This window comes from Molothrus aeneus, chromosome 6 (assembly GCF_037042795.1).
Source record: "Molothrus aeneus isolate 106 chromosome 6, BPBGC_Maene_1.0, whole genome shotgun sequence".
Classification (NCBI taxonomy): domain Eukaryota; kingdom Metazoa; phylum Chordata; class Aves; order Passeriformes; family Icteridae; genus Molothrus; species Molothrus aeneus.
Genome location: NC_089651.1, coordinates 23,587,387 through 23,605,395, shown reverse-complemented (window position 1 = coordinate 23,605,395; position 18,009 = coordinate 23,587,387). Strand labels below are relative to the sequence as shown.

The 18,009-nt window shown below is 36.8% G+C and overlaps 1 protein-coding gene across 1 annotated transcript in view; it reads right to left on the bottom strand.

Moving 5' to 3' along the window:
- MYBPC3 (myosin binding protein C3) overlaps positions 1 to 18,009 on the bottom strand; it is a 59,271-nt gene that overhangs the window by 24,985 nt on the left and 16,277 nt on the right. Inside the window, exons 9-22 of the mRNA XM_066552532.1 lie at positions 16,457 to 16,513; positions 15,825 to 15,827; positions 11,735 to 11,758; positions 10,829 to 10,995; positions 9,914 to 10,046; positions 9,678 to 9,680; positions 9,151 to 9,275; positions 8,462 to 8,567; positions 4,347 to 4,513; positions 3,816 to 3,981; positions 2,798 to 2,904; positions 2,442 to 2,471; positions 2,144 to 2,280; positions 569 to 646 (exon numbers count right to left, since the gene is read on the bottom strand). Coding sequence (XP_066408629.1) covers positions 569 to 646; positions 2,144 to 2,280; positions 2,442 to 2,471; positions 2,798 to 2,904; positions 3,816 to 3,981; positions 4,347 to 4,513; positions 8,462 to 8,567; positions 9,151 to 9,275; positions 9,678 to 9,680; positions 9,914 to 10,046; positions 10,829 to 10,995; positions 11,735 to 11,758; positions 15,825 to 15,827; positions 16,457 to 16,513 — 1,303 coding nt within the window. The remainder of the gene's footprint in view (positions 1 to 568; positions 647 to 2,143; positions 2,281 to 2,441; positions 2,472 to 2,797; positions 2,905 to 3,815; positions 3,982 to 4,346; positions 4,514 to 8,461; positions 8,568 to 9,150; positions 9,276 to 9,677; positions 9,681 to 9,913; positions 10,047 to 10,828; positions 10,996 to 11,734; positions 11,759 to 15,824; positions 15,828 to 16,456; positions 16,514 to 18,009) is intronic.

Genomic DNA, 18,009 nt, shown 5'->3' with positions numbered 1-18,009 from the left:
GAAAGAATACATGTCCAAATAGTGATTAGTGCAGCAGGATCCTAACCCTGAGAATGGTTTATTGCTGTATAATAAATGTAAAATATTTTTTACTCTATCAAGAAAGAAGTAATTTATGTGAAAAATGAAAGTTGCTGCAAAGTGAGTCCAGTTTCACTTCTTTATAGTCCATCCACTCTTTGACTCATTGTCATTTTCCCATGTGTCTGTCCTTTAAGATTTTGTTCTAGTTATTATTGGAGCTTACAAGTTACTGAGGGGAAAGCATCACCACAAATAAATCTAAACCAGTTTTCAAATAACTGCTTTGATTCTTGTAACCCAGTCACCATGTGATGGTGATTAGAAAGGCTTTCTCAATCAGCTTTTTACTCTTAAATTATTCACCACATCTCTTGTGCCCAGCAGGGGTCTGGTAATTAATTACCACTGTGAGGCAGGATAGTGGGCCTGATGTACTGTTTGACTTTTAATATCTACTGACTTAAAGGTTATTTCCTTTTGAGTATGACCTTTTATCTGGAAAACTAAGAACATTGTGTGGTTGCATAAATAATAAGGAACTTACCTTATTATCGGTACTTAAATCACTGCTGTTTTCTGAGGGAGTCATGGAATCATCACTGTTTCGAAGCAGGTCGTTTCTCTAGATAAGCAAAGAAACCACAGAAAGTCAGCTAAGGCTGAGCAGAGCAGTAAAGCTGTTTCTGCAAGACAGAGAAGAGTCTGTTGGGGGGGGTTGAATATGGAGGTGGGAGAAAAGCAAAGTTAGGCAGCAAGCAGACCTGGGAAGGAAATCTTCCAAAACCAAAGTAAAAAGCAGAAATGGAAAAAAAAGTATCAGGATGCAGTGAATTAAGGGAAGGATAAGTCAGTTAACTCAGATTTGCTGCTTAGCAAAGGAAGAAGAATGACATTCCTGCAGTATTATTGTAACTGGTTGTGAACCTGGCTGTGTCCTCTGGTACTAGTTACTCTATATGTGTAAGTATAAAAATAAGGATTACTTCTCTCTGTAACAGTGGGACAGTAAATTGATGTAAATATTTTAACACTCAGAAATAGTCAGGTCTGTAGCACTCATTGAACAACATCTTTTGAGGCTGTGCTACTCTTTGTTTGGAATTTCATTAGTAAATGTATTTTACACAACCTTCAATCAGGACTGGCTGCTTTTCCTCATATATTGAGACCTGCCACCTCATAAGTAATGCTGTACAGAGATTGTCTGATACCCAGTCATCATTTTATCAGAGAAGCTTCTGTATAGAAGAATCAATTTCTTGGCTTTTTAAAAATTTGTTTCCATACTAATTCTGCATTGAAGGAAAAAGTTCTGAGTACTATTAGATATGCTAACCTGAGCAAGAATGCAAGAAATAGGAGATTAGGGGAATTAACATAATTGGCAATATTGTTTTTTCTGTATCTACACATATGGATGTGTAATGGTGCTGTAGAATGTTATGCAAAATATTTCTGTTTTGTGCTAGTTATAGCTCAAAAGCCCACAGATGGTGAGGGGTGGGGATATTTTGAGATACCCAGAAAGGAAGCTCACTTAACATTTTAAGTCTAGATTCTAAACTCTTTCTCTGATGTTTTGTAATCGCTTTGATAAGATAAATAGCAAAGTTCCTCTATTTTTATTATATGAAATTCTGTTTTATGCCACTAGTCTGCTAAGATGACATTTACTTCACAAATGGTAGAATCCTTGATAACGACTAAAAAAAGAAGCTGCCACCTCCAGAAGACGTTCGTTCTATCAGGTGAAGGTGATGGGGATGACTCATAATTTATTTATTTTTCTCTGAGGTAGGAAGAGAATAAATATGTATGATATCCTTCTATCTGCATCTACATATGTCTCCTCATATATAGTCAGCCCCTTCTTTTGGACTAAAAAACCAGGGAACAGTTCATAAAAAGGAACAGTTCAGGATGAATCACAAAGCCAGCTATGTCCCAAGCAGCTGCAGTTCAGATATTTAATTTTTTTTTCTCTTGAGGTTTAAAAACATACAATTGAAAGGAAAATGGAAATACTTGTAAATAACCATAAACCAAAGTAATATTTGAGAAGGAAAAATAAATTTGCAGTTGTGACTTGCCTCAGACACTGTGTCAGGTTGCACATTACCTTATTCACTTTCTGCCAGATGACAGTGGGTGTTGGATCTCCTGATACAGGAACATCCAATCTCAGTTTGTTCCCAGCCACCACGACAATAGTGTCAGGGGATTGGCCCAGACAGTCAAGGTGGATTTTAGGGGGCTCTGTAGTAAAGATAGAGAGGATAATTTTTAAATATAGTTTGAGTAATCTGAATGGAAAATGAAATAAAAAGAATATTCATGCATTAAATTAAAAAAAAATCTGCTTATTTTGCTATTGAAAACATTCTTACTTGCATATAAATAATGACTGCTGTTCTTACCTTCTCTTGGTACAAAATCTATCTTGACCTCTGGGGGGGAAAAGAAAAGATGAGACAGGGAAGAAGAAATGGATCAGAAAACAGAATTTACATAGCATACATACATAGCAAACAAAGTAATTTAAAAACTGATTGCAACTTCATAAGGCATATTAATCAGCAGATTTATACAATAAATTAAAAAACAGGCTCTGTAAACCCATGTGATAATGGTAATGCAAAATAACGGGGAAAAGCAATGTGTCTATGTTGAGGTATCAGAAAAGGGGTTGGCATTCTCTTGCCTGGTATAACCATGATTAATATCACCATTTTATCCCTGTGGAATTCCCATTACATGTTCTAAAATAACTTACCCAAAAACTGAAGCTTGGCAGAAAGGTTATAAGCAAATCCTTGAGGAATGAAGGAATAATCAGCCTCGTCCTCTGGTGTTACATCCTCAATAGTTAGCTTATGGATTCTGCAAAGATGAACAAATATATTGCACTCCCTTCCCTTGCCTCCCCAGGAGAAACAGGGCTATCTCAAGAGACAAGGTGCAGGCTATAGGATACTAACAGAAATTATTATTTCTTCTTCCCATGCCATGACACAAGGCAACAACCACCAGCGCTGCTGGTGTCTGCTCTGCTTTCAGTATTAAATCCAATCCTATTAAAGCCAGTACATTGTCTATGAATGGATTTTTTTTTGTCAAGGTAGATTGTTTGAAGAGAGGTAGCATTTTCCTTGCTCTAGTCCAGTCCTTTGACATTACAAGGGCAGTTGTAACGCTGCTGACTGGTTTCATTTGATCCAATTGTGAAACAGTAACTCTGACTAAACAAACTGAAAAGTGATTCTCCATCCCTGTATTATTTTAAGTTCAAAACAGAATACAGAAAAGAGTACCAGGAAAGACTTCACCTGGTATTTAATGCTGAATCTTCTTGGTCTCCATTTCCATTAGTAGCTAGACTGCTAGGAAACTTGAGCGCAGAATTACAAACTGTATATGTTAATATAAATGCTAATTTTTCTGTAGGGTTTACTCACATGTACTATCTTAACACTACTGTTAGTTTTAAAGTTCTCAACAATGTGTTTTGAATACCAAAACACCATGTAATCCTAATGAAAACTAAGATTTACTTTTGCTGATGCACTGCTGAAGTCATATATAGAAAATGCACCAACTCAGAAAGACTGCACACATGCTAAAACAAGTCTGTCACTAAATGTTGGTTGCATATGAAAAGCTTCTAAACTTTTTACCTGTTAGCTGGAGTCAGGACAAAATCTCTCTTTATATTCTTAACCCTTGAGATTACAATTCTTATGGATTGCACTGCAAATCCCAAGCCTGTACCTGCTTTCTGAAACAAGACTGACCTGCCAATATGGGAGATCTTTATCCTTTCATCTGGGATCACCTCCTTTCCGTTTTTCAGCCAGATTCCTTTCACGTTTTCATCTGAAACTTCACACTTGAAGACTGCCTGGTCACGTGCCTTCACTGTCAGGTCTGCAATGCTCTGATAAACTTCCAGCTTTTTCTCTGATATCGTGAGAATAATCGATACACACATCAAAAATCAGAATAGCTCTGTAAGTAGATGATGTGGATTTACTGAGTAGAAAAGGCAAGGGCTGAGCAAGCAATATGAAGGGAAATAGACAGCCTGCAGGGCTTTAACAGGACTGATAGCTAAGCACCTGTTGTTATCAGAGTATCTGCTATATCCGGCACACAGGTCTGAGTTCTCCTCAAAGCCTTTATTATCAAACCCTATGGCCCTTATTGCATCTCCTTTTTCCCTGTCAGGGGGATTATGCTACCACTATGCACTATCTGGAGAAGGTTACCTTCAGCCTATTCTCATTTTTCAGCTTCTCTGGTTCTGGGACATTCTCTGTGCCTACCTTGCACAATCAGTTCAGCGACTGATACCCCACCATTGGTCTTCACAGTGTAGTGTCCACTGTCCTCCTTGGTTGACTCATTAATAATGAGATACTGTTTTTTTCCATCTTTCTTGAATCGGTATTTAAATGTTTCTTCTCGTGTCAGTTCAATTCCATCCTTTTCCCTGAAATACCAAATAGCGTTGAGTCATTTTTGCTGCGGTTGAAAGAGGAGAGTAAGGATCAGCTTGATGTTACTAGGGATTGGAAGACACAAGGTGAATCCAATCTTTGTAGCATTTCAAGCTGGCAAAAAAGGGGATTGTTGCACAAATGTCAGTGCAACCAGAATGCCTCTATCTTGACCATTAATTTTCCCATAGGTATTTGACTTTTGGTTCAAGAGAATTCACCACAAGTCATTACTTGATTTTTTTCTATTTATATGCTATAGATAAACATGAAAATATGTTAAATGCTGTAGGAGATAAAAGGTTGAAAACACACTTCACTAGCAGGAAATTTACTGTCTTAAAAATGGCCATAAATTAAATGGGACTTGATGGGATATTACTTAAAAGTCTTAATTTTCCTGATGTGAAATATAATTGTTATAAATCCATGATTTGTGGGCATCAACAAAAGGAGAAAATTTTAGGATGGATTCAAATGAATGTGTATTTTGGATTTTGTAGATCTTTCCATTCAAGGATGCCATAGTATACTTAAGACTTTACTAAATTAAGCTTCACCATCTAGCACAGGAGGAAATTGAATTACTGTAATTTCCAGTCATCACGAAGGGAAATGCACAGGGAGGACTCACGCTGTTTAATCAAGGACATACAAAAATACATAAGGTGTTTCAAGGGTTTCCTGTTGCTAATCCTAAATAACATAAACAGCAAATACTTGTAATTTCTTCAATTTGCTAATTTTGTAGCATTACATTTTTTGTTATTACTTGAATATACTTCTATTTTGTTACTTGAATACTGCTCCAGTTTGTAAATGAAAAAGGTTTTCTCTTTGATAGCTAGTCACATGGAAAAACAAATAGAAAATATGTGTGATTTTAATAGAGTAAAAATATTCTTTCTACTTTTTTGTTATTTCCCTTATTTGTGACTTATTTGTGACCAGTGACTCAGTGACTATTCAGCTTACAGAACAGCAAATTGAAATGCTACTTGGGACTCATTAAAATACTACAGCTCTAATTTCTAAGTAGATATATGCAAGAAAACCTTTTACCTCTATCAGCGTCTGCTAATGTAAATAACAAGATCAAAACTTTAAGCAGAAACAAAGATCCTACAAATTGTGACTTAGATGTTCCTGATGCAACTGCATTTCAGAATACCTACAGGTATTCTGTACATGACTGTTTGTTAGAGCAGAGCTCACTGGAACTCAGAGCTGGTTTAGAGAAGGACCGGCCTCCCTTCCAGGTCACACAGCAGCGCTAGTAAGGGAGGAAGCAGAGGATGCCTTTAACAACTACTTGAAACACAGCACTTGGTATGATTGTCGGGATAATGTTTCCTTTTCTTTCCTCTTCATTACTCTTCAGACAAGAGTCTGAGACAACATGTAAGATGATCTCTTAGGGCTGTTGTGATTCATGCAAATTAGTTCTGGAACAAGTGCTACAATGCTTTACGGAAACCTTTGCTGAATTGCTGAGAATGGACTTTAATCCCAAAGCTGAGCATGCTGCTGTCACTAAATGCAAAGCCAAGCACACACACACTGTGCCTAGACTTTTGGAGCTGAACTTTTACATTTTTTTTCCACGGTCTCTTTTGATACAGAGCTCATGAAAAATATCTGAATGTTCTATTCACCCATTGCTAAAAAAAGAGTTCTCTTGAAATCTTGACTAAATAATGAAAATAGTATTTTTGTAATGATTAGTGTCTTAAATCCCTAGGAGGAGAATACTGTCTTTAACTTGCGTTTGTTTTACTGACTGGCACATTGCTGGTCCTGTGGATGAGTAGAGAGTTTGCAGAAGGGTATAGTGACAAATAAAGACTGTAAGCCTTGAAACAGATCTCCAGATAGCATTTAGCTTAAAATAATACTCTGCTGCTGTGAAAAGCAGAAAACCTCTTTAAGGTAATATTACAAGCCTTCCTTTGGCAATTGGAACTATAAAATAGAAGAATCTGTTGATATTAAAGTGTAAGTGAAGCATTATACAGAGTCATAGAAATGTTGGTTTACAGAACACCATAGGTCAGTGGCCCAGCCTCACATTTGAAGCAGAACTAGTGCAGTAATAGGTAGGTCAGCTGTGGTTTTGTCTTTCCAAGTCCAGAACATCTGCAAGGTCAAATATCTGTTCTCAACTTCACCACTCAATTCCTCTTTGTCTGGAAATGCATTCCTATTTCCTGTTTGGATTCTGAGGATTAATTGCTTAATGTTTTCTGAGATATCACTGATGTAGGTGATAATTGGGACACACAGATTTATTGCTATAAATATATATTAACATGGTTTCTTTTGATTTGGAGCTGATAAGATGGTACATCCAGCATTCAGAGATGGAAAAATTAGATCAAAACTATGTATTTTATTATATCTTTTTCTTCAAGTATTATCTTATTTCCAAGACATCCGGAGTTTAGAAAAAACCTGTTCCATGGTAATGCATGAGATGTAATAATGTGCAATCTTCCTTGGTGATCAAGAGAACATTCTTTTCTGATTGCTCTGAAGACACCTACATGATGAATTCTCCAAGCCCTAGTCTGATGGCTGTGCCTCAGCCTTATTTCTGTCTTGTGCAAGTCACATAATTGCCTTTGTTCATGTGCTTGTGGTTTTATATCCTGGGTTTGAAGATTTAAGAACTATAACAGGTGTTCTGAGTTAGTGCCTGTTACTTGGCTTAAACTGTTGATCATTCCCTAATGAGCCATAAAACTGGAACTCTTTCTCTGCATTGTGTTTCAAGTTTTCCCTGGACATTTTTCTCTGTGGTCCAAAATGTTCCCTTTTGTTGGCAAAGTGTTTTTTGTTGACAGAGTCTCACATAACAAAACCAGTAAAATACAGTGTGAATGTCTAACTGCTCAGTTTTCCATTGCAATGATTTGATGAGTTTCTCTGACCACTTGCTGCATTTCAGACTGGGACAGCTGCTGGTTTGCCCTTGTCACATCAAATGCCCATCCCACAGATAACAGCTCTGTGAGATGTATGGGAGTTGTTCAAAGGCACAGGATCAAAGTGTGGCAGCTGCACTGTGTTCTGAGAGGGACAGATCTGGTTGTCCCCATCTCTTGTGACCAGGCATCTACAGTCAGTTCCTGAATAATAGAATCCGTGTCCCTGTGTTTGTGGATTTAATAGTGTAATGCACACCCTGTACTAGCTCTCGGACTCCATTTAAATTCTCAGTTCCTTCCTTTGGGAGAGCAGATCATTAGTTGGCACTTTCCAGGAATGTAATGGGCATTGTGGGAATGCTTGATAACCATGTGTCTGAAGCTGTTAACAAGCACAAAGGAATTTCAGCTGGTAGAGAAATGAAGTGAGAATATGAGCCCTGGTTGTCATGCCTGCCCAAGCAGCATGCACCTTCCAGATTCTGCTCAGCTGGAGTGCCCAAGAAAACAGGATCCATGGTCTATGTGTTTGTCATCTTAATCCGTCTCACTGCAGAAGCATAACGACCAGCTTTGCAGGATCACCACAGCAGATGTGTTCCCTCTGTGTCTCAAGAGACATTTCTTTTTTACCTAAGAAAAAATACTTTAGAAACCCAAATGCCTCACTGCAGTTGAGAAGATTTCAAAGAGTACATCAAAGTCACCACAGTATGGATCTGATTAGTCTGGGCAATACTTAGGCATTACTGAAGCGTAAACACTGAGCAAGAAATTCTAGAGACACTATAAAATATGTATACTTAATCTGGGGTTTTGTGTCATATTTTTGCTTCTCAGTTCCTCCTCCATATTTGACATATAGGAGGAGGGACAATCTTTTGATGGAAACAATTATGTAGGATGTGTTCTCCCTTTTTATTCCACACCTCCTGGTATGTTCCATGGAGGAAGATGTTTTGTGTTGGTTTGGTTTGCTTTGCTTTGCTTTGTTTTTTTCTTCTTTTCCCTTACCATTTCACAGTAGCTCCTTCCTCAGACACTTCACACTCGAATTCCACTCTCTCTCCAACCATCACCATCTGGTCCTCTAGTGGGTGAGTGATCAGGATTGGAGGTTCTGAAAATAAGGAGAATTTTATTAAAACAGTATTCTGAAACAGTGGAGACCAGAGGTAGATTTCACCATTCCCTACTCCACAGGAAGAATCCGTGGACAAATAAATGGTGATGATCCCTGTCTTAGAACTTAAAATTTACTATGCCAGACTGTCTTATCTGAGTTTCCAAATGACATTTTTCATGAATTGGAATAAAAATATAGAATTAAACAGTTTTCATGTATATTGTAAATTTCTAAACAGGAGGCATTACTTTTCTGTACTATTTGATCCACTCGTGGAGCTTGGGTCAGATGTTTGTTTTCAGCAGAATCAAATTTTTAAAGTAAGTTTCTAGCCCCATTGTTGAGAGGTAAATGAGAATTAATGATAACTATCACTGTTCTGCTTTCCTGGTTGCTGTTAGGCAAAATTTTCCTCAATTTAACTGTAAGAAAAATACCTACTTCAATAGATCTCAGAATTTGTTAATATGTTTAAGAATTTCCTTTCCTGTAAGATAAATCTGTGAGTAGAAAAGATGACAGTAATTCAATGCTAATTGTACGGGGAGATCTCTTTCCTTTTGCTACCATTGCTCACCTTTTACAAATAATTCTGTGAAGCTCTTCTCATCCCCTACCACACATTCATATGCTGCATCGTCAGCCAGGGAGCAGTGGTTTATGGTCAGTATTCTCTTATTCCCAACAGCCTCAAAAATATATCTGAAAAGAGAATCTAAATGTAATTATCAGAGCAAATCCCTTCTAGACCCAGTCACTGTCTTCTCCTGCCTGGAAGAAAAAAGATTCCTCCTCTTTTTCTGATATCAGTGGCAAGATTTGTAAGGACTCAAGCCCAACAGGCCTGTCCTGGTGCAGTGAACAGCAGCTGTGTTTGAAAAACTAGCTTAGGAAATTGTGGGGAATCTTCCTTCAAGTGTGAGATGTGATCATATGAATGGTGTTGGATGCTATCCTAAGATCTAGCATGACTACCATTAAAAATGGCTTCAGCACAAAATCACTGGAAATTTGTTTTACATACAAGTTACACGGAGGTATATCCCAGATCAGGAGAAAGTGCATTTGTACCCATCAAGAGCAGAGTATAATCTCAGGACTTACTTGCTAAGTTGGTAGATGAGGGCATCCAGTCCCACGTGTAGATATATAAAGCAGAGGGAAGAAAAAAGAAAGAGTTATGACAACAGCACACTGCCCCTGAGCCATAGCACTACATGGATTCCTTCTCAGCTCCTATTTCTCCCTGTTTATTCCTTTCTTTCTAAGAAAAGCTAGGTTTTTCACTTTGTCCAAGCTGTAGCTCATTCCATTTTGGATTTCTCGTATTTCTAGTTTACCTGCCGCTCACTTGGATCTCCTGCCCATTCTTCAGCCATTTCACATCAGCATCTGGGTTGGCAACTTCAACCATTAATTTAATCTTCTGCCCCTTGTCTACTTGGTAAGCTGGATCCAGTTTCTTGAGGAATGCTATGATAAAGAATGATAAAAAAAAAAACCTTATAATTTTTGTACTTGTGTTTTTTTCATTCTGGGTCATGAAACAAATCTTTATTCCCTTTCATGTTGTTTACCATCATGTTAAACGTTCCCCGATTTCTGCATCCCTGTTTGAATTTTTACCCTTTCTGTCTGTTCTTCATCCTGTACTGTTTTTCCTTAATGTAGGATGACAGGCATGTGTTACAAACCAAAATAAGCAAAGTAGAATATTCTAAATAAGATGTGAATATGTACTTCAACACATCCTAAATAGACTTGCATCTGCTCATATGGGAAAATTATACTTGGTCTTCTCAGTACTGATGAATGAAGGCTGTTTGCCTTCTCTGTTTCTGACTTTTTAAGAAGTCAGTTACAATTAGGTAATTAATACTTGACAGGACTAGGAAAGGCTCAAGAATTTCAAAGGTATCATACCAATGAAAATAAAATTGTTCAAATACATCACTGTTGCCTGACATACTGACTAACTGGGGTGGAGGGCAAGTAGGGGATGTTGTTTTATGTTCAGGGAAATATAAGGGGCCAATCTTGTGGAACTGGTGAAGTGACTGCGTTCAGTATGTCCAGAGTTTCAGAGCAAGGTATCTCAGGGTGTTGGACATAGCTGCAATCTTTGGTAACCAGTATTTCATATGCAAAGGCTGGGTAATAACTGGAACAGGAAATTACTATTTCTCATGGTCTTGTATCTTGCTGCTGTAAAGAAGATATGAGCATCATATTTGGAAGAAAAGCATCTCACCAACCTGTGCTTTTTTTCTCTTCCTTCTTTATGCGTTTGAGGCGTTTCAGCATCCCACGCAAATCTGTGATACCATACTGGAAAGCAATTTTCTCATATTCTGTAGGAGGAGCTTTCCTCAGGATATCCCAGACATCAACATCAGATTGTGATTCAGATTTTCCTTCACCTCTGCAGAAAGGGATTAGAGTTTGAGTGCTACTATTAAGAGTATTTAAAGAAAGCTGTAGGGTTGTCAGCTACATATTGTCTTGATGAAGCCATTTCTTAAAAAAATAATTAACAGTCTAACTTTTTACTATATTATGTAAAATAATGAAATAAAACTGGTGCCTCATTTTAATTTTATTTTTATATGTAGTGATTAAAATTGAATTCTGTCCTGAAGGGTTTATTTCTAGCAACCAAAACGAATACATTTTAACTTTCTTTAATGATTGGTAATGGAAACATAAGGAAACTTATTTTCTTGTCATGGTCAATGAACAAAACATGGAACGTGGCAAAGCAAGGAACTGAATGGTATGCTGGCAACATCTTAGAAAAAAGGCACTTGGTTTATGTTGATAAGAGCATATCCTTTTCTACTCAGGACAATTTTTTTCTTCACTAAAAAGAATCACAGGTTATTAAGATGATTATCATCTGTTGTGAAGAAGATTGTTGTCTGTAGTAATGTATAAAACATAAGAGACTGGTGAGTAGTGGCAAACAAGACAGTATTTACAATGAACTGCTTATTTTATATTTTAGTCAAAGAACTAGAGATTATGAAAGAATTAATGTTTGGTTTAGTGAAACTAGGGGAAAATTTGGCTGTCTGGCTTTGGGAGAGGTGTTCTTTTTTTATCTGCCATCATATCTTTGTTTGAAAGATCGTAAATAGAAAAAGAGATTGGCATGACCTTACCGGTTTGAAGGGCGCAGGAAGCTGCTGTGCTCCAGAACGATGCCGAGAACCATGTGGGAAAACACACAGCATCCCAGTGGGCAAGAAAAGGGCATCATGTGTTAGTACAAAAGAGCCATGAACCTCATCTTCACCCTTAGCAGAGAATGCCTGTGCTTCAGTAGCAGGGAAATGGAGGAATTCATGCAAATGCTCTGAAATGGGCTTGAGGAAAATGTTGATCCATACTGAAATCAAACTTGCTCCCACACTTTGTATGTACAGGTCCACTGTGGGATTTATCTGCTAAGTGCAAGCACTTCTGTTTATTCCTACTTATGGCTGATCACCTTCCAGGGAAACAAATAACTCTACTTCCCCCAGCCATCATGGCATTTTTGCCTGTCATCGTTTTCATTTTGATAAATAGAGTAATTATAGAAGAACTAACATTTTACTAAAAAATTTTTAGGAGAAAAACTTCCTTTGGCTGCTATTTCTGATTATCACCAGCACCAAGCAGATCCTGGTGCAGCAGAACATACTCTTATAACAAAGTCATGTTCAATGGTAAACCCCAACAAGAAGACAAGTTATGCAACAGGTGATGCAGAGAAAAGTGGCGTGTTAGTGGAATGGTGTATTTCCATTTTTTTGCAGGAAAATAACAGTCCAATTAGTCTGTGAGAAATATTGTTACTTAACAGTACTGCTGTGGTCAGTTCAGAGAGCAGATATAACCAAATATTTCTGGTGCTGTTTTTATTGCCAAAAAAGTGCCTGCTTGCTATAGGAACACTGTGTTTATTAAAGTGCTGCAGTCCAAGCTTGGAATTTCCAGCACCTTGTAACTCTTGAACAGAAAGGAAGCAAGAGAAGGGGATTTCAGCTCAGTGAGACTGAGCTGAAATATGGTAGGCAATATCTCATATCTTCAAAGTGGTTTAGCACTTGCTAAGCCCGAAGCCCTCACCAGCACTCACTGAATTGATAGGAGGAGCTGAAGTTTGGAGTGCCTGTGATAAGAGCAGCACACTGGATATTTGCTTTGCTATAACACTGCATCAACATCACCAACAAATTTTACCAAATTTTACTCTTCTATATACCAAGCATTTAGTTTGAAGTTGCTACAAATAGTTTTTAGTTTTGCTTAGCAGGAGACAGAAAAACTGAACTGATTTTCCACATAGATCAAGATTTTTTACATAAGCAGTTCTTGGGCTTGTTGCTGTGATCATGCAGAGGAGTGGCTTTCAAATACTTGTAAATACATGTAAATTAAAATAGATATATAAGTACTAAATACTAAGTACTATATAAAACTAAGGGCATATAATATTTCTAATATGTATTTAATTTTTGTACCAGTACAATTAAACTTCTGTGGAGAAACTGTATCTTAAAAAATATAAAATCATAGGAAATAAGAAAGACTTAAGAGATCAAATATTTTAATCTTCCTAAAGACATTATATAAACATTGGTAGTTTCTCTATCTACCTACTTATAGGCTTGTCTGTATATACACACTCTATATCTGAAAATTTGCAGGTAGGACTATTAATGGAGCTTTCAAAAATGTTTTGCGTGAGTTATTTTTAAGTACATAATGAGAAAAATCTTCCAATTTCAAAAGAGTTCCAAAGGAGTCTAATATCTCACTATTGAGAAGACTTCCCTAGTTTTTGCTTTAGCTTTTCCATTACTGAGTGTCATCCCATTGTTTTATCTTGCAATACTGTTCTGGTGTATGCAATATAAGAAAGTGAACATAAGAAATAATATAGTCTCTCCCTAGGAAATACTTTTTTTTTTTAATTAAAAGAAAAGGCTTTTGTGTTTCATGAAAAATGGGACTAAAGACTAGAAGTTGCAATTCCTGTTTAAATGAGTTCTGAAAATGAAAAGAAAAAAATGTGTTTGCCTTTGAGCAAAGTTTTCCCCATCCCAGCACTTCTTTTCACCATTTTGCATTTGTTAAAATATTCTCTTTGATCCCAGAGACACGGAGTTTGCCCAGAGAAGCTGTACTCCTCCACTACCAACAGGAACTAAGCAGTGTATGAAAAGGAAGAGAGCACTTGGACTCATGAGGTTTCTCCCCCTCCTCTGCTCTCCTCCCTGATGCTGGGGATCCTTATTCACAGAGATCACCTCATAGGTTAGCTATGCACTTGGGGGCATCAAGATGCAGCTCAGTGAACCTGCTGTAAATGGAATATGCAGCTGATATGTTTTAAACATATGTGGAGGGGTTAAAAATAGTTTTGTACATCCCAGAAATGGTTCCTTCCTATCCAGTTACTGTCAACTGATTGGACCCTGTCAGCTGTCACCTCCTTCAAGGTCTCTGCTCACTATCCCATTTAATAGTCCTGTGACAGCTGTTCCCTTTCTCTTCCCAATGACCTTTCCTTGGCCCATGACATCTGTACATCAACACCAGTTAATTAAATTACAGTGATAGGAGATACAGTGTTAAATGAAGCTCTTCATTATAGTGAAGATATTTATTATAGAATGATCATTACCTGTGGATTGAGGGACACTTGTAAAATGGTGCAGAAATGGTAAAAGAATAATTCTCGATTCTGTTTGAATCTGCAAAGCTCTTGAGAGTTCCCCAGCATGAGATCCCTTTTCCTCATCTATTTCAATGAGGAATTATTTCATTACATTATGAGATTTTATGCCTATCTGTTCTCATTAATAAAATGGTCTTCAGCCTGAGGTGTGCAAAGACTGAAGAGTCCACAAATTACTTCTGAAGTGGCTGTGAAAAACAACTAGGAGCAGTGAATTTATGTTCTTAAATTCACTAGGCAGAGATTTTTAAGTCAAGAAATGGCAGAAACACTGCTAAAACGTAGAGAAATGTATAAGCTTATTTTAATAAATTACATTTCTAGCCTAAAAAATAATGAATAGTTAAATCAATAAATCTAACATTTCTGTAAATACTGAAGATTTTTACTGCTGTTTTGAGTATGACTATTGCTCAAAACTAATTATGAGAGCAAAAGAGAAAGGCATGAGGAGAGGGGCTCTTACTACCCAGCACCTCATTCCAGCTGGAGATCCTGTATGAAATTATGCAAATATTTTCATGCTGGTTTTCATTTATTTAAAATTTTATAAAGAAGATATGCAATTGCTTTATGCCTTACATCTTCTATGGAAACCAGAGTGTGTTTACAACAATTTGTGTTCATGCTGGAACAAGAAACTTAGTTATCAATGTCAGCTATAGAAAGGTTGATAGGTGTCTTTTCTGTCTGATCTGTCTGTCCCCCTGAAGTGTTCTGCTTTAGGTGTTACTGCAAAGCCAGGATTCACCTATAGACAGGTGCCCTGCATGGAGTGTAACACAGGGGTTTGTGCAGCATGTGGCCTTGTTTGCACCACTGAAGTTTGGTTGAGTTAACCTGAGCCTACTGTGGCTTTATTGCCTTCTGTAGGAAGTTACTTCATATGTCAGCACGATCCTGTACTCTTTGTGAGGATAAAATACTTTTTATAAATAGTGATACCACTGCCTGAGCAGAGACAGAACACAGATTCACGACAACACTCATCCAAGTAGCTGATTGTGAAAACTTAAAGTAAGAAAGGCTAGACTTGCAAAACATGAATCTAAGTGATAGTTTTTATAGTAGTTTCAGGTGCTGGAAAGACAGAGTGAGTGGTCAGTGAACAGAAAGAAGCAAGCAAAACTTCATCACCTATTTGGTAGGCAACAATATTATGTAAATTATTTTTCTAATTCTAAATACTGTGAAAACAGGAATACAAAGCAGCAGGTTATTGAGAAAATCTGGAAATTTAAGGGAATTTTAGAACTGGTTGCATGAAAGAAAGTGATGGTAAAAGCCAAATGACATTCAGAGAAATACATTGATTGTATGAAATTGTCTTAATTTTAACTGTAAAACTGTTTAAAAGAATTTCTGTCTCAGAAATTAGCAGTCAATAGTTTTCTTTCATGATATACAATTTTTGTCAAGTTCTACAATAAAGAAGACAAAGATGCATGCATTATTTCAAACCAAAGGGTTCTTATATTCAGTCTGACCCATGCATTTATAATACAATTAAATAGAAATCTTACTCTCTGTTGGCAACAGTGGAATCCAAAACATTGAGATTAAGAGTTTGGTAAAAAGAGAAGAGCATAAGTAAACAGGTTATAAAAACAGAGACATCAAGGAAAGATGGGAATTAGAGAAGAAATTACAGCAAAAAAAATAGTGAAAGTGAAAGTAACAGAAAGAAATACAAATTACAACTGGAAGAGTAAAACATATTTGTCATATTTATGCAACAAAGAATATCTATATAATAGATAATAATAGTTGAACAGTGTAATAGTTACATTAACTATCTAATAAAAAATCTTGGTTCTTAATAAGGCAGCATTATAAATAGGTATTTTTAATCCCCCCATGAAAAGAGCTGCTGGAAACATGTAATTACCTGAGTCCAGGCCTTTTCTATCTTGGGAAAGATTTTTTTTTCCTCTTTTTTTTTTTTTCTCCTGTATAAACCTAGCAGAAATGCAGCAAATGCTGTGTATTTCAGGAAGTAGCCATAATTACCTGTCATGCTTTTTCCATTTAGAGCTGCTTTAGGAAAATGACAAGGATTCTAAGTTTGTGAAACTTTCACTTATTCCAGTTCTGGTATTTCAGAGTTGTTCAACAGAAGCCTTATTTCTCTAAGTCTATGGATTTTTTTACTCACCTTTTTTTCAGTAGGGAGCTGAAATTAAACTCTGCCCCATCATCATGTCCTTCAGTACTGTACAGTAATAAAAAGCCATAATTAGTTTCAGAAGGAAATGAGAATAGCTTGTGAGACTATAACATAATATAGATGACATATTTTTGTAGAGGAGTAGTAGATGGGTTTATAATTAATTAGAATGTGCATTGACGTGGAAAGTGACTTAAATAGGCTCTGTGTTCATATTAATTTGCATTTAGGTTTAAAAATAAATGTAATGAAGTTGTATTTTTTCTGCGCCGATTGTGCATGAAGTTGTACAGGGTATTAATTTGGTCATCATATTGATTTGGAATGTATTCATTATCACAGAGGTGTTGCAGAAGCTTCCCTCTTTCCTCTGTCTTTCAGGGGTGTGGATATTGTTTACAGTTGGGGCACTATTTAATCAAGCTTTGTGTGGAATGCCTCACATTCTAAAATCACTGGTTTTATCCTTAGCATTATCCCAGCTGTAATTTTTTCTTGAGGCTGTTTGTGTTACCAGAATTCATTACACTGAAAAAAAAGTGTCACATCATCTGTGCCTGGGAGAGCTGAAGGAGGAATTCTGTGATCTGTCTTTCAGTTCAATATACCTTTGCTCAACAAGCATCATGACAAGCAATGTTGTGGGGAGTTGGTCTGGGAAAACAAGAAGCACCAGGCAGGAGTTTTTTGATGTGTAGTTCTGCCCATTGCACATGGTAAACTCAGATGGAATGCACAATGTTATTTTTGGTGTTCTGAATCCAGTGGGTTTTAGCTGTGCTTCTGAACATTTGTAATACTGACCTACTCTGGAAACAGCATAAAGTCACTACAATCACTTCTTTAGATTTAATTCCTAAAAAAAGGTCTTCTTTGCATTCAGACAGGATTTAGAAAGCCCAAATGTATTTTCTTCATCTCAGCCAGTCTACTATCATCAATGACCAGCTGCTCTTTAACATCTCTGTTGTCTTGAGTGAAAGAATCTGGTGACTCCACCTCACAGCATTAATATTCTTCCAGAAGCAACACCTTGCATTTAATTATTGTTTCATAAGCAGAATTTTTTCGTTCCAGTTGTACTGGTGGTAGTTGTAGACCATAATGCTGCCTCTGTCCACACACAGTCCTAGTTGCTTCAGAAAAAAACAGTCCATCTACAGAATGTAAATCGAAGTGTTGGGAAAACTCAGTATTGCAGGAACAAGAATTTTTAGAAATAAGAAAACAGCCTCAACAGAAAAATGATGGGCATTTTAACAGTACTATTAAAAAAATGAAACAGATAAAGTACAAAGTTCTTGTGCTGCTGGACAATATAAGGTTAAAGAACAATTGAGAGTTGGTGTAATTTGAAATATGCTGTGAGAAGAGATCTTTTCTTTAAGAAAATACTGGCTTTACATCTTGGATTACTTTCAGAATAGTACAGTACTGGAAAGGATAATTTCCTAGGTATAAAGCTCAAACAGAGAAGTGTGGTTTTGGCCCTACTTTCACAAGAATTTCTGTGTTTGCAGGCATAAAATGTACATAAAAAT